At 41.4% G+C, this 23,322-nt stretch overlaps 1 protein-coding gene across 2 annotated transcripts in view; it reads left to right on the top strand.

Moving 5' to 3' along the window:
* Window positions 1-23,322, top strand: part of RGS11 (regulator of G protein signaling 11) — a 203,456-nt gene that overhangs the window by 18,927 nt on the left and 161,207 nt on the right. For both annotated transcript variants that reach the window (XM_077449487.1, XM_077449488.1), the window contains exon 2: window positions 8,832-8,928. In XM_077449487.1, coding sequence (XP_077305613.1) covers window positions 8,832-8,928 — 97 coding nt within the window. The remainder of the gene's footprint in view (window positions 1-8,831; window positions 8,929-23,322) is intronic.

Here is a 23,322-nt window from a genome sequence, read left to right as displayed (position 1 = left end):
ATGGAGTCATGTGATACTGTAGGTAGCTCTACAAGAAGTTATGTAAAGCTTCAGTCCAATAGGATACAGAGTTTGAAAGCACTTCCCTAGTCACAGACATCCCCTCTGATCAGCCATGCCCCCTATTGTCCTTAGCACTAGTCTAGGTGAGAGCACTTGTGATGAGGGGTGTGGCCATTACTCATCTATGCAAGCAAAAAGCACTGGAGTGGGAGGGCAGGAAACACGTTTACATTATAAGAACATTTTTTAAAGCATTTCTGTTAAAAAAAAACCTGCTAAAAATCATTACATATGGCAGTACTAGACCCCGAAGAGAGAATGAGACTTCAAATAGGCTTTATATCTGCTGACAAGGAATTACTGTATATACATCTTTAGATTATATGCAAGCACTATAGACTCTTTGACCATGACCTCTCTAGAGCTGATGGGCCAGTTGACAGCCTATCCTTCTATAGGCAATGGATGGCCCAAATCTGCTTCCTGTGCACTCTGTTCCTACTTAATGCAAGTGCTATAAGTTCTGTTTTGCCAGTAAGGTCAATATGGCAAACCCAGTGCCTTGGCATAAATTCACGTGACAGGCAGAAGTCCCACAGGAAGTTATTAAAGCTTCAGTCCTGCAACCTAACAGAGCTGGCCAGACACTTCCAGTCTGGTGAGCCTCAACCCCTTTTGTCCTCAGATCTACAAGTCTGGGTAAGGGCACTTGTGATGAGAGGTGTGGCCATTACTCAACTATGCCAACACAAAGCACTGGGGAGGGAGGAGAGGAAGAAAATATTTTTATTTTTATTTATTTTTTAGCTTTTTGATGTAAATATTGTCTTAAAATTACTACATATGACAATGAAGGGCCATAAAGAAGAAAAAAGAATGTGTGTGAAACTACAATTGGGCTTTGACTCTGGTCACAAGGGATGACTGTATATAAAACTTTAGATTGTAAAGCATAGCGGCTCTGACTTTGGCCATTCTGCGGTATTAGCTCCCAGCTCACAATAGCTGTACTCTCTAGGCTTGTCTAGAGGTGGAAGAGGTCAGTCGCTTGGATGAGATAGAATTTGAACAACAGATGTCTGAATATCTGTACAGATAATCTTCTTATATCTGACATTTTGCTGTCAGGGAAAGCCCCCATTGGTGTGTAATTATGGAAATGTTGCCACACATCAAGCGTTAATACCCAAATCCCATGCAACACCTTCAATCGGTATGGTACACACCATGAATACACTGCAATACAGTAGACATAGATGAAAAATATGTACTCGTTCATATAGTGCTGACACTTTTTCTGCAACATTATGGAGGACTTGGCATGGGAGAATTCAATCCCAACCCTTATAAGATGTTCCTATCTAATACTACTACCACAGTCATAAGTACAGACACTGGGGATGATATGAATGGAAGTATAAAGGAAGGCAAGGAAGGAAATTCATCACACAACATCAATTAATAATGTTACATACTATTTGGTAGTCAAAATAGAGTAGAAGGGAACCTTTCAGCAACTTTACAACTCTGTATGAATAAACTCCTGACATGTCACAATATACACCAATATATATACTGTATGTGTATATATATATATATATATATATATATATATATATATATATATATATATATATATATATATATTGTCTGATAATTAAAATATATGTTGTTATTATTTTTTTATTATTATGAGCGTTGGTATTATTATTATTTTTATTATTATTATTGTATTAACCTTTCAGCATTTTTATAATATAATATATAATAATAATAATAATATAATTATTTTATAAGTAAACTCCTGTTACAGTATTTCACAATATACAGTAATAATATATATATATATATATATATATATATATATATATATATATATATATATATATCTCTAGGATATTAAATATATTATTATTATTGTTATCATTATGAATATTAGTTTCAATATTATTATTTTATTGTTATTATTTTTAAGATATTTTTAAATATATATACAGTATGTATGTATATATGTGTATGTATATATGTGTGTGTGCATATCTATATATAGATAAATATATATATAAATGTGTGTGTGTGTGTATATATATATTGTAAGGGATCTTCCCGGGGTAGGGTGTGTTTGGACACAGTTCACAGCAGACTTGGAATTTGATAAAGCAGATCTTGGCGTTTATTCGTGGTACAAACAGTCCAGCAAACAAAATATACAGCAACACCGTGCTTTCTAAGTACAACAAAAATAAAAGTCCTAGCCCGGCTGGGCACTTACTAACAGGTTCTGCTCACCTATCTGACACTTACAAACACAGCGTCTTTCGCCTGGATATCGCAGGGTGGGTTTTAGCTCCAGCAGTGGCTGTGCTTGCAGCTTCCTTCAACACACAGATTGTTCATTCCCTGGCTGAGAAGCAATCACCTGCAGACCCTACAGAGCCTTTAGCTTCCCAGGCTAATTTGGATCCAAGCTCACCTGATCCCAAACCCAGAACTGGATCGGGGGATGTGGAATGACAGGTCCCTCTACCAAACCTACCTGCCATTCCATATAAACCCAGGCCCGGCAAAATTAAATAACAACTCAGCAGCATATCGCTGCTGAGAAACTGATCCATCCTGGATTTACCATCTCACACTGTGTAGCAACCTAGGTGAGATGTACACCCCCTTGATCACTTCTCCAGTGACATGTCTACATATCCCCCCCCTCTTTTTCAGACCGGAGGGCTGAGCCTTTTGTCCCCACAGACAAGTTACCCTTGACAATGCGTCAGCATTTGCCTGTAATTTCCCTGGCCTGTGTTCCACAGTGAAATTAAAGTTTTGTAGGGAGAGAAACCATCTAGTCACTCTTGCATTTCTCTCCTTGTTTAACTTCATCCATGTTAGGGGGGCATGGTCTGTCACCAACTTGAATTTCCTGCCTAGCAAGTAATACTTTAAAGATTCTAGGGCCCACTTCACTGCCAAACATTCTCGCTCCACAATGGCATAATTTTTCTCGGCCGGGGTTAGTTTTCTACTCAAGTACGTCACTGGATGCTCCTCACCATTCACTACTTGTGAGAGTACTGCACCTAAGCCTGTGCTAGAGGCATCTGTCTGGACCAGAAATTCTCGCCTGAAATCGGGGGTGACTAACACAGGTGGTTGGCACAAGGCAGACTTAAGGCTTTGGAAAGCCTCCTCGGCCTCTGGGGTCCACGTGACCATTGCTGTCTTTCCGCCCTTTGTCAAGTCAGTTAGCGGAGCAGCAACTGAGGCAAAGTTCGGCACAAATCTACGGTAATAACCCGTAATACCCAGGAAAGCTCTAACCTGTTTCCTTGTCAGGGGTCTAGGCCAATTCTGTATTGCCTCAATTTTATTTAGCTGTGGCTTAATCAACCCTCTCCCAATAATGTAGCCTAGATATTTGGCCTCTTCTAGGGCTAGAGCACACTTCTCGTCATTTATGGTCAACCCTGCATCACTTATGGCATCCAACACGGCCTGTACCTTACAGAGGTGACTTTCCCAATCAGGGCTAAAAATGACCACATCATCGAGGTAGGCGGCTGAGTAATCACGATGTGGTCGCAGAATCAAGTCCATCAACCTCTGGAAAGTTGCAGGCGCTCCATGTAACCCGAACGGCATCACTACATACTGGAATAGCCCATCAGGGGTGGAGAAAGCAGTTTTCTCTTTAGCCTCGTCAGAAAGTGGAATCTGCCAATAGCCCTTTGTGAGATCGAGGGTGGTTATGTACCTGGCGTTACCCAACTTCTCAATCAACTCATCTACCCTGGGCATAGGATACGCATCGAACTTGGAGATCTCATTCAACTTTCTGAAATCGTTACAGAACCTCCAAGTTCCATTGGGCTTTGGGATTAGCACAATTGGGCTGGACCATTCACTCTGTGACACCTCAATTACCCCCAGAGCAAGCATACGTTTTACCTCGGCAGATACGGCTTCCCTACGTGCCTCGGGTATCCTATAGGGCTTAAGGTTTACTCTGCTTCTAGGCTCAGTTTCAATGTGATGATGGATGAGGTGTGTACGCCCTGGGAGGTCAGAGAACTTGTTTTTGTTTTTCTGTAAAAATTCCTGAGCCTCCTGTTTCTGTGACACTGATAGAGTATCACCTACCTTGACTGGAGGGATTGGTTGTGACAAATTATTAACAGTATTTGTCGCCCCCAAGGATTCCCTGTCTTTCCAGGGCTTGATCAAGTTTATGTGATAAACTTGGAAAGGCTTCCTTCTACCTGGTTGGTGCACCTTGTAGTTCACCTCACTGATCTTTTCAACAATTTCATAAGGACCTTGCCACTTCGCCAAGAATTTACTCTCAACAGTGGGGACTAGTATAAGGACCCTATCGCCTGGGTTGAATGTCCTGATTCTTGCGGACCGGTTGTAAATTCTACTTTGGGCCTCTTGAGCTCTCTGGAGGTGTTCCCTTACCAGGGGCATTACAGTGGCTATACGGTCCTGCATTTGTGCTACATGCTCAATAACACTCTTGTATGGGGTGGACTCATTCTCCCATGTCTCTTTTGCAATGTCTAGTAGACCCCTAGGGTGATGACCATAGACCAACTCGAATGGTGAGAACCCTGTGGACGCTTGGGGCACCTCCCTAATAGCAAACATGAGGTAGGGTAATAAATGATCCCAGTCACGACCATCTTTTGCCACCACTTTCTTCAACATATGTTTCAAAGTTTTATTAAATCTCTCCACCAATCCGTCCGTCTGGGGGTGGTACACAGAGGTACGGATGTGTGAGATTTTAAATAGTCTGCATAATTCCTTCATTACTTTCGACATAAATGGCGTACCTTGGTCAGTTAGGATTTCTTTGGGGATCCCAGTCCTAGAGAACATATAAAACAACTCACGTGCAATTGTTTTAGATGCAGTGTTTCTTAAGGGTACAGCCTCAGGATAGCGGGTCGCATAATCCAGGACTACCAAAATATACTGGTGTCCTCTAGCTGACTTTACAATGGGACCCACTAAATCCATGGCAATACGCTCAAAAGACACCTCTATAATAGGGAGCGAAACCAAAGGACTGCGAAAATGTGACACTGGGGCACTAACCTGACATGTGGGGCACGACTCACAGTATTTTTTAATGTCATCATATATGGCCGGCCAAAAAAACCTCTGGAGAACCCTCTCTCGCGTTTTGTCAGTCCCCAAGTGTCCCCCAAGAACATGGTTATGTGCCATGTCAAGCACCTGACGCCGGTACGGCTTAGGTACCAGAAGCTGTTCCACAATCTCATCTTTAACCTTATTGACTCTATAGAAAAGATCATTAGTCACCGAAAAATGTGGAAATCTTTTTTCAGCATCTGGTTCCTGAGGTACCCCATTCATTACAGCAACCTGCTCTCTCGCATTTTTGAGAGTGGGGTCCTGTAATTGTGCAGCCCCAAAATTATCTCTAGACACCTCTAAGTCTAGTATATTTTGCTCAGTGGGAGGAGCCTCCTCCTCCCCAGCCAGGACCTGTAAAGGAAAACAATCATTTTCATCCTGCATACTTTTATCATTCACAGTGGACAAGGCAACCCCCTTAGAGGTATCCTCACTCCTTTTGGGGATTTTTCTTTTTTCCCAGAGAGCCCAGAATAATGGAAAATCGCGCCCCAATATTACATTATGCATGAGGTTTTTAACCACACCCACTTCATATTGTACGGTGCCTTGTTCAGTCCCGACTTTAGCCAGCACTATAGGGTACATTTTTGTATCACCATGTATGCACACAACACTCATATGCTTTTTAGACTCTAAGTCCCCAGTCACCAGGCTAGCATGCACCAAGGTTACAAGGCTTCCTGAGTCCATTAACGCTTTAACAGGAAAGTCATTGATTGTAATATCGCAGATTTGCGGTTCAGTCTCTAGTCCAGGAACTGCAGCACAAGATGGTTCCGCAAATAGCGACTGACGCCGGCTAGCGTCACATTCCATGGGTTCAGAGGTAAGAGGGCAATGGGCCGACACGTGTCCCACCTCATGGCATCTCCAACACTGGATAGGGCCTGGTCTCTTTGGCAAGGAGTCCTTTTCAGAGCCCCTTAGCCACCCGGGACCATCACCAGTCTTTTGTCCCTGAGACACCACTTGAGCCCTTTTCCCCCCATCAGCACCCCTCCACACTCCCCCAATAGATGGAAGTCTCTTACCAGCTGACGGCACAGATCTGGCGCTCCGGGGAGGTGAAGATGCTGCAGGAACATCACGGAGGTAGTCCTCAGTCGCCTGGAACCTCTCCACAAGGTTGACAAGTTCGTTTGCATTCTTAGGATCACCTTGTCCCACCCAGCGTTGCAAGTCAGTAGGAAGGGCTCGGAGGTAGCGATCCATCACGACCTTCTCTAGGATTTGTGCAGGAGTAGAAGTGTCTGGCTCCAACCACTTTCTTGCCAAATGGATTAGGTCATACATCTGGGACCTCGCTGATTTGTCCAGACTGTAGCTCCAGTTGCGTACCCTCCGGGCACGGACTGCAGTAGTAACTCCTAGTCGGGCAAGCATCTCCTCTTTTAGCCGAGTATAGTCCTTAACCTCTTGCTCACTGAGGTCATAGTAGGCCTTTTGAGGTTCACCTGTTAAATAGGGCGCAATTACCTCTGCCCACTCAGCGGCTGGTAACTTCTCTCGCTCAGCCACGCGCTCAAATACTGTTAGATAGGCCTCAACATCGTCCTCAGCAGTCATCTTTTGCAGCGCTTTCTGCACAGTCCTTCTCCCAGAAAAAATCTCTGGAGCGGCTCCCATCACCACAGGCGCCTCTCGATTTGCTATCAGGTGCTCAATAAGTTGTTGTTGTGCAGCCATGGACTGTTCATGTCGTCTATTGGCCTCTATCTGAGCCTGCTGTTGTGCAGCCATGGACTGTTCATGTCGTTGCTGTTGTTGCAAACTCACTTGCATAAACTGCTTCAGCATCTCCTCCATGTTGCTGGACTGTTCCTGGAGTGTCATTGCAGCTTTCACCCAAGACATAAGCAGCTGTAGCCAAGTCTGTCCACACCGTTGCCCCTAGCAACCGACTTTGCCCGCATTCGAACACCAATTGTAAGGGATCTTCCCGGGGTAGGGTGTGTTTGGACACAGTTCACAGCAGACTTGGAATTTGATAAAGCAGATCTTGGCGTTTATTCGTGGTACAAACAGTCCAGCAAACAAAATATACAGCAACACCGTGCTTTCTAAGTACAACAAAAATAAAAGTCCTAGCCCGGCTGGGCGCTTACTAACAGGTTCTGCTCACCTATCTGACACTTACAAACACAGCGTCTTTCGCCTGGATATCGCAGGGTGGGTTTTAGCTCCAGCAGTGGCTGTGCTTGCAGCTTCCTTCAACACACAGATTGTTCATTCCCTGGCTGAGAAGCAATCACCTGCAGACCCTACAGAGCCTTTAGCTTCCCAGGCTAATTAGGATCCAAGCTCACCTGATCCCAAACCCAGAACTGGATCGGGGGATGTGGAATGACAGGTCCCTCTACCAAACCTACCTGCCATTCCATATAAACCCAGGCCCGGCAAAATTAAATAACAACTCAGCAGCATATCGCTGCTGAGAAACTGATCCATCCTGGATTTACCATCTCACACTGTGTAGCAACCTAGGTGAGATGTACACCCCCTCGATCACTTCTCCAGTGACATGTCTACAATATATATATATATATATATATATATATGGGACAAAAAACAGGACAGTTGCTTCAATGCTGAAATCCATTTGCTGAAAATTATTCAGAAAATACAGACTTGTAGTAATGCCAATATACTGCATTGATGTTGCTGTAACCACTAAGAATCCTGAAGTTGAAAGTAACCCACCTGTTTTTTCTGATATTATATATATATATATATATATATATATATATATATATATATATATATATATATATATATATACTGTGATCTCTGTCAGAGGTAATGAGTTAAGTCCACTCTAAATCATTCAGTCATTCAGCAATTGCCCACGATCTATTGAGTAGGGTTTATTAAGGGCACTTCACCCTCCGATAGACATTGAACGTTTTCCTGTAGATTATTTTATTGGAAATCTTCCAACATAGATTGGCATTTAGAGACATGCGCACCATGTGAATGATGAGCGTCTTTCACCAAAAGATTAGGATTACAAGATATGACCAGTCTAGGTACAGAGGTTGTGTTTAGTAAACTGTTCCTTTGTGATAAAAAAAAAAACTGTTATGTAACTGTTGATACCCGACTGTGCAATACCATCAGCCCTACTCATCCCTCTGCTGCACTTCTGTCTTCTGGACAGATGGAAATGCTGAAGATTGGCTCCCTGCCCACCGATCCTTGTCCAGGCCCAGGAGCCATGCCAATCTAAAGGAGTGTGGGGAATGCCTAATTTGATGTAATTCCTACAAAAGATTTTATCAGGAAATATTTGAACTGATGATACTCCTGATTATTCCAGATTCAAGTACCAAGGAATGCAAAAGAAAGTAAAAAAAAAATAAAAAGTGAGAAAAAAGAAATTTGTGTGCTAGATTTTTTAAGCTAAAGTATTTTAATTTCGTAATATATCTCTATACCCTGTTTCCCTGAAAATAAGACCTAACATGATTGTCGGTGATGGCTGCAATATAAGCCCTACCCCTCAAATAACCCCTATCCTGTTTCTCTGAAAATAAGACCTACAAGGCTTATTTGGGGGGTAGGGCTTATATTGCAGCCATCACCGACAAGCACGCTAGGTCTTATTTTTGGGAGAAACAGGGTATTATCTCAATGTCTCTAATGACACCTCCGTTATTTCCCATCAGATGGAGCGTTTGATCGTGGCCATGCAGGACCCAGATGTCGGCATCAAAATGAGAAACCAGCGCTTGCTCATCACGGTGATTCCTCACGCCATGACCGGTGAGTCCAGTCTTATCAGTAGAAGCAGTTTGTGATCAGTACTGTCAGAATTGTTTTGTGTAAAGACAAAACTTTTTTCTTTCCTGTCCATTGAGGGGCACAGGAATTCGGATCCTAGCTGCCATAACCCCGGTATCCTCTTCTTCAGCGAGTGGTCAGGTTTCACATAAAAGTGGTCTCTGTGGCAGATTCGCTGCAAGATCACTTTTATCGGGGGCAGGAGAGGCGCCCACACCTCCCGCCGCGCTCTGGAGCCATCGGCAGCGGCGGAGGCGATCGGATCTTCACCCTCGCTGGGCATGGAGACGAGTGAGGGGAACATGGCTGCCACCCGTCTCCATAACAATGCAGGGCGGAAGCGACGTCAAAACATCACACAGCTCTTAAAGGGCCATTCTTTTTTAATAATTTTTTTTAAATGACAATTTTTTATTATTTTTTTTATTGCATTTTAGTGTAAATATGAGATGTGAGGTCTTTTTGACCCCAGATCTCATATTTAAGAGGTCCTGCCATGCTTTTTTTTCTACTACAAGGGATGTTTACACTCCTTGTAATAGGAATAAAAGTGACACAATTTTTTTATTTATTTTTTTAAAACGGTGTAAAAATAAAAATTATAACGTAAAATAAAGAAGACATTTTTTTTTTTTTTTTAACGTGCCCCGTCCCGATGAGCTGGCGTGCAGAAGTGAATGCACATGTGAGTAGCGCCCGCATTTGAAAACAGTGGTCAAACCGCACATGTGAGGTATCGCCGCGATCGGTAGAGTGAGAGAAATAATTCTAGCCTCCTCTGTAACTCAAAACATGCAATCTGTAGAATTTTTTAAACATCGCCTATGGAGATTTTTAAGGGTAAAAATGTGTCGCCATTCCACGAGCGGGCGCAATTTTGACACATGACATGTTGGGTATCAATTTAGTCGGCGTAACATTATGTTTTAAAAAAAAAAAAAATTGGGCTAACTTTACTTGTTTCTGTTTGTGCACTGATTGTCCTTTTTACCTTTTATAACTTTACTGATGTCTTATTTTTTAATTAAAAAAAAGTGTATTTTTTCGAAATAAAGTGCGCTTGTAAGACCGCTGAACAAATATGGTGTGACAAAAAGTATTGCAACGACCGTCATTTTATTCTCTAGGGTGTTAGAAAAAAAAATTATACTGCTTGGGGGTTCTAAGTAATTTTCTAGCAAAAAAAAAATGTTTTTAACTTGTAAACAACAAATCTCAGAAATAGGCTCGGTCCTTTAGTGGTAATACACCTGTGATAAAAATCTTAGACTCTCATTTCTTTGTAAGTGGGCAAATGTACAAAATCTGCAGGGGATCAAATAATTATTTTCCCCACTGTATACTAACATAGAGGGGATTTTAGAGACAGAGAGAGAAAAAAAAAAGCATAAATGCGTTAGAAGCAGCTCTCTTATGCTGCAGTGTGCCTGAGCCCTAACACTTTCCTCTCCAGAGAATTGAAACTTTTTTGTTTTTTTTTAATGTATTTTTAATGTATTTTATGTTTGTTTTTTAGGTAGATTGGTGGGAGCTTGAATTCCCATCCGTGATATCCTCCCACCCCCCCCCCCCCCTTATTTTTCTCATAGCGGGATATTGCAGGAAATCTCCCCAAAGGGACACCAGGGGGGCTCTCACACCTAGTGCATCAAGCTGCGTTAATCCGTATCGATCGATGCAGGCTCAGTGCAAGGACACAGCAAATGCTACTGCTATCTATGTTCCACGTTCACGCCGAATCATTGCCTCGGCATACGCATTTTTTGGCAGCACACAAAAAACACAATTACAATGCTAGTCAAAGAGTTCTAATGCACCATTCTGCATAAAATGTAACATTTTTAATTTAAGTTAAATTAAAATACATTTTTAAATTAAGGAAAAGGGGGAAAAAAATTAAATTAAAGCTATATTTTTTTTTCTCTTGGTTGAACTAGATGTGTCTTTTTTTCAACCTGGCTAACTATGTAAATTAAATTAAATTAAAGCGGAGTTCTGGGCAAAAATGTAACTCTGAATCAAAAGCACAGCCCCCCCCCCCCCCCTCATTTTTGTATTTCTATTTCCTTTCTTCGGGAGTTCGGTCTCATGGCACCGCGGCAAGGTACTTCTGCAGTTTTTTTTTTTGTGCCCCCCCCTCCTTCACCTGTTGCCTTCTAGGACCTGTGTGGATGAAGGGACCATTCACAAAGTGCCACGCTACTCACGCATGCACAGTAGGAAACAAGGCTTCACTTCCCGTTTTCCCTTAGTAAGGATGCCGGCGCCTGCACCCGGAGCTGATGGATGGGTTGGCTTCGGGTGCCAACATCGCGGGGCTCCCTGTACAGGTAAGTGTCCTTAGATTAAAAGTCAGCAGGTACAGTGTTTGTAGCTGCTGAATTTTAATTTGTTTTTCACCCAGGCTGGAGCTCCGCTTTAAGTTAAATTAAAATAAATTTTTAAATTTAAGAAAAAAGGAAAAAAAAATTGAATTCAATTAAAATGAAACATATTAAAAACATTAAAACTTTTAATTTAATTATAATTAAATATATAAAAAAATTTTTAAAATTGAATTCAATTAAAATGAAAAAAGGGAGTTTGAAAAAAAATGTATTAAAAGCCAGCAGCTATAAATACTGCAGCTGCTGACTTTTAATAAATGGACACTCACCTGTCCCAGGGTCCAGCTATGTCAGCAGCCGAGGCCGATCGATCGCTCGCTCGGCTCTTGGCTGCTACCGTCGTCATTCTAGGTGAGGGAATCAGGAAGTGAAGCGTTGCGGCTTCACTTCCCGGTTCCCTACTGCGCATGCGCGAGTCACGCAGTGAAATGAGAATGGTCAGCGCTGTCTCTGGGACCCGTGTGTGTCCCAGCAGACAGCGCGGCGGGGCAGGAAGAAGCATAGACTCCTGTGGGAGTCTATGCCCGGAAGTGGGTGCAAATACCTGTCTTAGACAGGCATCTTCACCCTCCTCCCCCCTGAAAGGTGCCAACTGTGACACCAGAGGGGGGGGAGGGTTCCGATGAGCGGAAGTTCCACTTTAGGGTGGAACTTCGCTTTAAGGAAAATAATTTTTTTTTTTTAATTCAACTAACATATTAAAAACATTAAAACTTTTAATTAAAATATAATTAAATATATTAAAAACATTTAAAAATGTAATTAAAATGAAAAAATATTAAAAACATTAAAAAAGGAAAAAAAAACATTCAATTAACATATTAAAAACATTAACATTTGTAATCAAATTATAATTAAATACATTAAAAAATGTTTACAATTTAATTAAATTAAAATGAAAAAATATTAAAAACATTAAGAAATGTAATTACATTTTTAAATTAAGGAAAAGGATTTTTTTTAAATTCAATTAACATATTAAAAACATTAAAACTTCTTATTAAATTCTAATTAAATATATTAAAAACATTTAAAAATTGAATTATATTAAAATGAAAAAATATTAAAAACATTAAGAAATGTAATTAAATTTTTAAATTAAGGAAAAGAAAAAAAAATGTATTCAATTAACATATTAAAAACGTTAACATTTTTAATCAAATTAGAATTAAATACTTTAAAAACATGTTTAAAATGTAATTAAATTAAAATGAAAAAATATTAAAAACATTAAGAAATGTAATTACATTTTTAAATTAAGGAAAAGGAAAAAAAATAAATTAAATTAACATATTAAAAACATTAACATTTTTTATCAAATTATAATTAAATACATTAAAAAAATGTTTAAATTTAATTTAATTTAAATGAAAAAATATTAAAAACATTAAGAAATGTAATTACATTTTTAGATTAAGGAAAATGATTTTTTTAAATTCTATTAACATATTAAAAACATTAAAACTTCTAATTAAATTCTAATTAAATATATGAAAAACATTTAAAAATTGAATTATATTAAAATGAAAAAATATTAAAAACATTAAGAAATGTAATTACATTTTTAAATTAAGGAAAAGGAAAAAAAAATATTCAATTAACATATTAAAAACATTAACATTTTTAATCAAATTAGAATTAAATACTTTAAAAACATGTTTAAAATGTAATTAAATTAAAATGAAAAAATATTAAAAACATTAAGAAATGTAATTACATTTTTAAATTAAGGAATTTTTTTTAATTCAATTAACATATTAAAAACATTAAAACTCCTAATTAAATTCTAATTAAATATATTAAAAACATTTAAAAATGTAATTATATTAAAATGAAAAAATATTAAAAACATTAAGAAATGTAATTACATTTTTAAATTAAGGAAAAGGAAAAAAAATGTATTCAATTAACATATTAAAAACATTAACATTTTTAACCAAATTAGAATTAAATACTTTAAAAAAATGTTTAAAATTTAATTAAATTAATAGAAAAAAATATTAAAAACATTAAGAAATGTAATTACATTTTTAAATGAAACAGCACAGGTTCACGCTGTACTCTGTCAGTGATCCCAAACTCTTCCCCACTTTATTTAATTTCCAACATTTAATAAACTCCTCTAAGGTGTATAATTCATTGGCTCCCCCGGGGAGGATTGAAGATCTGATGTCTTGCATTGGTTTTGATGCGTCCAGGTTCTGCCTTGTTACTGAACAGACCCGGACCCGGTGCGAGGCACAGAGACATTGATGTGACACACAGAATAGGATATGAAAGGGAAGGCTCCTTCTTCCTATATACCATCCTATATACCATGTGTTTGTATCTCATGCTGCTTCTGGAAGATGAATAGTTCACACTAAAGGTTTTGCAGGACTCGGGAACATGAAAAAAATAACGATTGATCTTGTAAGAATGCGCTGTGCTGAGCTCATGGAATAAAATGTCCAAACATAGAATGTTCTGCTTATTGAAGTCCAAGTCCAGAAGTACGGAGGGACACGGCACCTCCTCCATTCACACCAAAACCCTTTATTTTGTCTGCATAACTCTGCAAAAATAAAAATAAAAAAAAATAGCACAGAGCAGGTAAGTATAACATGTTTATTATAAAAAATAAAAAAAATAATTACCTCTACAATCTCTTTTTAAAGTGGAGGTCCAGCCTGGGGGAAAGAATAAAATAAAAGTCAGCAGCTACAAATACTGCAGCTGCTGACTTTTACTATATGGACACTTACCTGTCCAGAGGACCCACGATGTCGGTACGCCAGCGATCTTCGGATTGACTGTCTGTCAGGGTAAGGGAATCCAGCATTGAAGCCTTTCGGCTTCACGGCCAGTTCCCTACTGCACAAGCCCGAAGCACACTGCGCGTTCTGATTGGCCGAACCTCCAAGGGACAGTGCCGTGGCCCCTTCTCCCGAGAGAGAGGAAGGGGACCAGTCAAAAAACAGGTCCCTGTTCCTCCCTCCCCCCCCCCCAGGAAATGGGGGTAAATGTGACACCGGAGGGGGGAGGAAGCAATTAAGTAGAAGTTCTACTTTTGGGTGGAATTCTGCTTTAACCACTTGCCGCCCGCGCTATAGCCGAAAAATACATGGGAGTCCTCCCGTTCTCGTGCTTCTGTGATCGCTGAGTCCGTGAGACTCAGCAAATCATAGATGGGGTAAAGGGCCAATCACAGCAGGCCCTTTACCACGTGATCAGCTGTCAGCCAATGACAGCTGATCACAGAAATAAACAGATGTCCATTATCGGTTGTTTTTTTTTCCCTTCACATTGTCAGCATGAAGGAGAAAAAAGCAGAGGCTTCTGTTGGGATTAGAGGGACATCTGTCCCCTTAGTGCCCGCATGCGCTACTAATCAGTGCCCACCAGTGCCATCTATTAGTGTCACATACCAGTGCCCATCAGTGCCACCTATCAGTGTCCATCATTGCTCATTAATGCTGCCAATCAGTGTCTCATCATGAGTGCTGCCTATCAGTGCCGCCTACCGGTGCCTCTCAGTGCTACCTATCGGGGCCCATCAGTGCCACCTATCAGTGCCCATCATTGCTCATTAATGGTACCAATTAGTGCCTCATCATAAGTGCTGCCCATCTGTGCTGCCTACCAGTACCCAACAGTGCCACCTAACAGTGCCCATCAATGACAGCTATCAGTGCCCACCAGTGCCCATCAGTGCCACCTGTCAGTGCCCATCATTACTCATTAATGCTGCCAATCAGTGCCTCATCATAAGTTCTGCCTATCAGTGCCGCCTACCAGTGCCTGTCAGTGCCACCTATCAGTGCCCATCATTGCTCATTAATGCTACCAATCAGTGCCTCATCATAAGTGCCGCCTAACAGTGCCCATCAGTGCCATCTAACAATGCCCATCAGTGCCACCTATCAGTGCCCACCAGTGACTCATACCAGTGCCCATAAGTGCCACCCATCAGTGCCCATCATTGCTCATTAATGCTGCCAATCAGTGCCTCATCATAAGTGCTGCCTATCAGTGCCTGTCAGTGCCACCAACAGTGCCCATCAGTGCCACCTAACAGTACCCATCATTGCTCATTAATGCTACCAATCAGTGCCTCATTATAAGTGCTGCCTATCAGTGCCACCTAACAGTGCCCACCAGTGCCACCTATCAGTGCCCATCATTGTTCATTAATGCTGCCAATCAGTGCCTCATCATAAGTGCTGCCTATCAGTGCCACTTACCAGTGCCTATCAGTGCCACCTAACAATGCCCATCAGTACCCCCCATCAGTGCAGCCTCATCAGTGCCTCCTGATCAGTGCCCACCAGTGCTACCTCATCAGTGCCACCTATCAGTGCCCATCAGTGCAGCCTATCAGTGCAGCCTCATCAGTGCACATCAGCGAAATAAAAAAATTACCTGTTTGCAAAATGTTATAAGAAAATATGAAAAACGTTTTGTTTTGTTTCTTCAAAACTTTTTTGTTTGTTTAGCAAAAAATAAAAAACCCCAGTGGTGATTAAATACCACCAAAATAAATCTCCATTTGTGTGGAAAAAATGATACAAATGTCATATTTTGTAGTGTAGCATGACTGCGCAATTGTCATTCAAAGTGTGAGAGCGCTGAAAGCTGAACATTGGTCTGGGCAGGAAGGGGGTAAAAGTGCCCAGTAAGCAAGTGGTTAACAATACATACTTGAATATCGTTTATTTTTTAAACCAGAGTTTAGCATCACTTTAAATCTCTAAACTTGCGCATTTCATGTTAGATTGCTGGACAGATGTACCGAGCCGGCATTAGACACGGCTATGTACATAGAGGCTGCGGCACTGACCTATTTTAGGAAATGTTTGCTTTTTATTTTCATAATTCTTGCCAGGGAATGAGGGAGGTTTTCCTGCAAGTAAACATACTTAATAATTCAGTAAGTTTAATTTTCAGAAACTCGAAAGCCATTTAAACCCTTCGCTGCCAATTGCCGCTCACAGATGTGTTTTCACAGCAGATAATATATGATACCGGACGTGCTTGTTTATTATTCCCAAAATGTAATTCCTATAGTAAATATGTCTTATATCTTACCTCCTCTTTTCCAAACCTTTTGGTCCCCGCCTGCTGGGTTTTATGCTTTTCAAGTTTTAATACTTATGTATTCCAAAGGTTTCTCCTCTTCCATAGCTCCCGACTGTCCCTGATTAGAGGGACTGTCCCTGATTTGGAGCAATGTACCTCTGTCCCTCATTCCTCCTCATTTGTCCCTCATTTTGGTCTGATCTATTTGGCTGTATATAAAATGCACATTTTACCTTTAAAAAACTGTTTCCCAGAGCTAAAACCTTTCATCTGATTTCTAAATTGCTGCATTTGTTATGCCCCATACACACGGTCGGACATTCCGACCACAAAATCTGTCTGATTTTTTCAGACGGATTTTGTCCGAAACTGGTGTTGCATACACACGGTCGGACAAAGTTGTCGGAAAATCCGATCGTTCGGAACGTGATGACGTTCATTCGTTACGACGGGACCAGGGGTGGACTGACAACTCATGAGGCCCCCGGGCAACAGGAGATTATGGGGCCCCCAGGCAATCAGAGATTATGAGGCCACACAGTATACACACACACACAGTATACAATCACACAGTATACACAGACATGTACACACAGTATACACAGACATGTTTTTATTGGCTTCTTTGAGAAGGTACCGGAGAGGTGGGGCAGCTATGATCTCGGGATTTTTAGACCAAAAGGATGTCGGTAAGGGACATTTCAGAGACAGATGTAAAAAAAACACAGATTTGTACATACTGTCCCTGGTTTTACTGAGGCTGGTAACCCTGATGGGGCCCCCTAGTGGCCTGGGGCCCTCGGGCAGTGCCCAAGTGGGCGAATAGTCAGTCCACCCCTGGACGGGACTACGTTGAGGCTAGTAGCCAATAGCTTTGGTCTTGTAATTTGATCTGAGCATGCGTGGCACTTTGTCCGATCGGAATTCTCTACAAACGATCGGAAAAAGTCAGATTTTTTTGTTGGAAAATTTTAGATCCTGCTCTCAAATTTTTTCAGTTGGAATTTCGGATGGAAAAAGTCCGATGGAGCCCACACATGATCGGATTTTCCGACAATATAATCCGATCTGACCTTTTCCGTCGGAATTTCCGACCGTGTGTACAGGGCATTAGACATGTGCGGTTTGTTTCACACGAATCGAAAATTTGTACGAATTTCGTACATTTGGAAGCATCCAAAATACGAATTTCTATGCTTCCGAATTGTATGCGAAATACGAATTTCAGAAACCTGACTGGTGTTTTGTTGACCAATCAGAGGTTTTCTTCTGCTGCAGAGTGGGGGTTGGGAAAATTACCTTTTTTAATATAGGAGTGGGAGACCGGTACCGGTAGTTGATGGGAGATTCAGAATCGGACAAAATAAGAATGTTCGTTAATATCGTTTTATTATTGTCATAATAATTACGATTATTCGTTATGATGAAGTTAAAAACTCAGTAAGTCAGCATAGCACAGGGATGGTGGGAGCCCCTCATAATGAGCACAGCACAGGGATGGTGGGAGCCCTTCATTATGAGCACAGCACAGGGATGGTGGGAGCCCCTCATTATGAGCACAGCCAGGGCTGTCTTTAAGGCAGGGCAAAAGGGTCAGCTGCCCTGGGCCCTGCCATTGTTGTGGGGCCCAAAGCAGCTGCCTCATACTTGCCAACTATCCCAGTTTAAATTCCCTTGTCCCTTGAAGTTTTAGTCCTGTGCTGTGTCCCGATATCTCAGTGTGAAGTGCTGGTATTAATGCTGCCCAGCTCTGCCCTATTGTTGTGCTCACCTGCAGACCCTGTGTTTACATGTAAATAACCGGCATTCATATGTAAATAGCGGTGGCATTACTAAGTAAATAGCTGCGGCCGGCGGCATTGATATGTAAATAAAAGTGGCCTTCATATGTGTATCATGCTCCCCTGCAGTGAGGAGATGATGTGCTGTAACCTCTAGCAACCAATCAGTGAGCAGTATTACTGCACATTACTCTCTAGAAACCAATTAACAAGCAGAAATCATTTGCTGTAACCTCTAGCAACTAATCAGTGAACCGTAATATGTACTGTAACCTCTAGCAACCAGGCATTAAGCAGTAATGATATGCTGTAACCAATGACAACCAATCGCAATCGCTGCCTGATCTGATACAGTAAACTTATTTTGAGTCTAGCTGCTATTTATTGCATGTCTCAGAGCAGGTGGAGAGTGAAATGCATGGGGGGGGGGGGGGCAAGAAAATTCTTGCCCAGGGTCCAATCAATATTAAAGACGGCCCTGAGCCAAGCACAGGGATGGTGGGAGCCCCTCATAATGAGCATAGGCGATGTCCCGTGGTAGATGGCCCAGTAACTTGAGACTGACAGTTGATCCACTTGAATGGATTTTATTTGCAAACTCAGTCAATTGAACAGTCTTTCAGCTTGAGATCAGAGGGTTGGAAAAGGAAGTTAAGGTACTCTTGATGTCAAAGTCCAAAAAACGTTGAAGAACTTGCTTACTTTGACTGCATCCAGAGAATAGCTATTCACAGCTGGAAGGTCACTCGGGTTGGACAGTCCCTCTCTCACAAGGCCTAGCAGCCAACAAGGTGCTTACTCAGGAACAAAGTCTTTGTCACAGACATTGCAGAACATGTAGGGAAACTAATCTGTAGAACACTTGTAGGATTCCTGAATCTTTCAGCCTGCTTGGCGATAGCCACAAGACCGGATTCTCTCGGTTACTTCAGCCCTTCCAGGCTCTTGTTAAGAAAACCAACCCGTACGTGGTCTTCTAAAGAGTCCTCCTCTGGAATTCTTGAAGTACACTGGGTCTCTCCCGAACTGGAGATGGCACCCATCCACCTCGGAATCCTCCTTTAGTTTCCTTACTTCGGGCTAGCCAACCCCGAGAAATTAAAGTAGGGTGGATCCGCACCCCCAGGCCATAGCCTTCCTGGGGGCTGGTTATGACGACCAGGACCATGTAATCAGCACATCATACTGGACTGGAACCCCGAACCACGTGACGAGGTCCAATTTAGACAAATATACCCAAACCAAACTGCAGTTTAGGGAAAGATTAACTTTGAAAAATGCATAGCGAGTGCTCTTCAGGAGCTGCCGCTACATGTATTTTTTGTTTTTTTTCTGTATGTATGTATCTTTTGTATAATATTTGATGTCTTTTTTCATTGATTATTTGTATGATCGAACATTTTTATACTCCGATTAAAAGTGACTTTTTTTGTACTACCTGAGTATGTGTTGCCTTTAAAGTCCCATTGAAGGGGGATTTCTCTTTAAACTTTCTAATGTAGAAATCAGCATCGGCATGAGGACATCAGCTCCGCCTTTTGCACTAGTACACTGTGAATGAAGATCTCCATGATGACACTCCGTTAGGGGGCAGGCCATGGCGTCCTGCGCTACAGTATGTGCTGCTTTTTCTGGGTTGGGTGACGCTGGGTGTCCTTCAACCTGGAAGGCTGGGTTCACGGCTCTGGCTGTATGAGCGGCCAAGGCCGCGATGACGTCACTCCCGTGCATGCACGTGGGAGCCCTCTCGGCTGCAACACGGAGCTCTGTAGGTCTGGCCGGACTTTCAGAGCGCATGCCCCGGTGACGTCACCAGCTGCATCCAGTGTGAATATCTCCTAAAAACTACAAGTTTAGGAGATATTCATTGTACCTACAGGTAAGCTTACATGTAGGTACAAGTTAAAAAAAAAATCACTTTGCAACCAATTTAAGAAAAATATGATGGCTACCATTGCTGGAAATGCTTGGAAATGCAGTCATCGTAAATCTAAGGGGAAGATCTGAAATGAGGGGAAGCTCTGCTGATTTTATCATCCAATCATGTACAAACATGTAGATCCACAGGTATGGACCCTTTAATTGTTGCCCTCTTTCAGTAATGTTTTCTGCTCTCCACTCCTCCACCATGAAAAGAACAAACACTCCATAGTGCTTTATCATAAAATACAACCTTTATTTCCAACCCACTATTAGAACCAAACTCACATTATAAGGTGCATCCCAGCGCACCCACAGCACTCAAAACCTATATGGCTGCAATTCCAGCTATTAACACAAGTACCACATTGCCTGTATGGGCATATAGCCTGCTGACGCCATCCATGGCACTGGCGCGTTTCGTCACAAGGACACGTGACTTGCTCAGGGAGACATTTAAACAGGCGCTTTATGACCTTTCATTATATGAGGGTCCTATATTTAAGGTGGGAGCACAACTAGTGGTGGTATTCACAAGAGGTAGAAAAGTGAAGTGGATGCATTATTAAAGTAGGTATTCATGAATATCTTGTATTAAAGAAGACACAAAAAAGACTGTGCTTTATATGGACATTTTTATTTATTTATTACATTTTTTCATATGAATGTTTTGATAAAAAAATCAAGTAGTAATAGCACTACACCTTTTTATTTTTACCTTGTATCTCACTACATTGACACATTGTATTTCGCTACAATGGTACACTGACAATTATGAGCAGACTACAGTTTATTTTTAAGGCCACCATCGTCTTCAGGAAGCATCGAATTGCCTTAATTTTCAGCCTCTGGAATAAGAAATCTTTTCGGTAGTATTTTATCTCTGGTACTGTTACCAGTGATATGATTAAAGCAGTTTCTATGTGGCAGTAGTGAGCGGTAATGAGATAATTAAACCCCAGGGTCCTCGTTGTACTTATGGGACTTCATAATCTCCTGTATCCTTTCCGAGCTCCTGCTCTTTTCTCTAAAGATAAAAATAAACCTGGAACACATCTGTGGACCTTTTTTATTTTTTTATTTTTTTATTTTTTACTCTGCTCTGCAGATAAGGATGTAAAAACTTAGCAGCTTGCATAAGGGGGACACAATGGCCAGGACTTTTTATGTGGAGTCACATTAAAAGTTGAAATTCCAACAGCCATTTTTTGATGTGAATCTATAGGTCAGTGGTCTCCAAACTGTGGTCCTTTGCTAGCCTTAACCCAGCTCCTGAAGCATTTTTCTTCCCACTGACACCAACAATGAGGCACTGTTATTTACAATGACACCAAAAATGGGGCATACAGTAATCCCTGCTACTGATATAACTGATGGACCGCCATTCATCCTACTGATATCAATGATGCGACACTATTCCTCCCCTTAAAACCAAGGGTGGGGCACTTTACCTTCCACTGATACCAACAATGGAGCAACTATTTCTCCCACTGATATCAATGATGGGGCACTGTTCCTTCCAATTACACCAATTATTACACCAATTATGGGGTACTATTCCTCCCACTAATACCAATGATTCCTCCCACTGACATTAACTATGGGGCACTATTCCTCCCCCTAATACCAAGGATGGGGCTACCCCCCCCCCCCACTGATACCAACAATAGGGCACTATTCCTCCCACTAATACTAACAATGTGGCACTATTCCTCCCACTGATAACAACAATGGGGCACAGTTTCTTCCCCTGACACCAATGATGGGGCTTTTCTTCCCACTAATACCAATGATGGGGCATAATTCCTCCCCTTGACACTAATGATGGGACACTATTCCTGCTTCTGCTGTCAACAGGTGCTATGTAACTTTTTTATTTCTACTGATCATTAAGCCTGAGGCACTGTTTACTACCACTGGCCATGGTCAGGGCCCCCCCTAAAGTCTGGAGGACGGTAAACTGGTGCTTTGTTTAGAAAGTCTGTGGACCCCTGATATAGGTGCATGATTGATATAGACAAAGCCTCTTATACTTTGCCCAAATAAATGAATGGCTTTTGGTGTAGGTGCCTTTAAAGAGAACCTGTCACTATGCTCATTAACCATTTCCCCAGGATGTAATCAGGAGCGGCCAATCTCCTAGATCAGTGATGGCGAACCTTGGCACTCCAGATGTTTTGGAACTACATTTCCCATGATGCTACACTACACTGCATAATGCATGAGCATCATGGGAAATGTAGTTCCAAAACATCAGGGGGGCCAAGGTTGGCCATCACTGTCCTAGATGCTTACACAGTCTTGAGAGAAGGGGGGAAGGTCATAAACCATGTGTAAATCATGCCATGGAACCTACACAGGAACTAGATTCAGCGGCACACCAAAGGGCTGGTCATCTTGTAGGCTGACCTACTCTCCCTAGAGGGGCATGATCCATATACTGATACATGAGGAGGTCTTCAACTTTGTGGGAGCATTAGAGACCTGGTTTGACAGCTCACATGAAGGGGGGGGGGGGGTGTGAATGTATATCATGAATGATTTAATGGTGAATACGAGGGATGACATAACAGGGCAAAGGGGGTGGAATCCTTGTGACTGGAGCTACAAAGGAAAGAAACAAAAGGAAAATTATTATCTACAGGCCCCCTAACCTGAAGGATGAAAAGGAGACTGATCTCCTTTCACAGTTAGAAATGGTGGTGAAGCAGGGCAATGTGATTATCATGGCGGACTTCAATTACCCAGGTATTGATAGGGCAGATGGAACTGCTCACTCATAGAAGGCTCATCACTTCTTAAATGTCTTGGAGGACAATTTCATGTGTCAATTTGTAGATGCCCTAACAAGACAAATGTTTTTTCTTGACCTACTAATTACAAACAGCACAGAGCTGATTGAGGATGTAGACATACATAAGGGATAACTTGCAATCACAGGGTAATTATGTAAACTGTAAATCATGGCAAAAGAAGACACGAGTACAGGACAAGAACATTATAGAGATACATACCTTGAAACTAACTTGAACTTTGAACTTCCCTCCATTTAGGTTGAAGTCATGTCCCCGTGTTCTTGACTTGGGTTTCATATTGAAAAAAACTACCCTCCCGAACCTTATTCACCCCCTTGATGTATTTAAAAGTTTCAAATGTCTCCCCTTTCCCTTCTTCCCAGACTGTACATATTAAATTCCTGAAGTCACTCTCAATATGTTTTATCCCCCCAG

This window comes from Lithobates pipiens, unplaced genomic scaffold, assembly GCF_037356315.1.
Source record: "Lithobates pipiens isolate NorthernLeopardFrog02 unplaced genomic scaffold, aLitPip1_a1.2 Scaffold_22, whole genome shotgun sequence".
NCBI lineage: Eukaryota > Metazoa > Chordata > Amphibia > Anura > Ranidae > Lithobates > Lithobates pipiens.
Note: the sequence above shows the minus strand (reverse complement) of the source record. Positions and strands in the feature narration are given on the sequence as shown.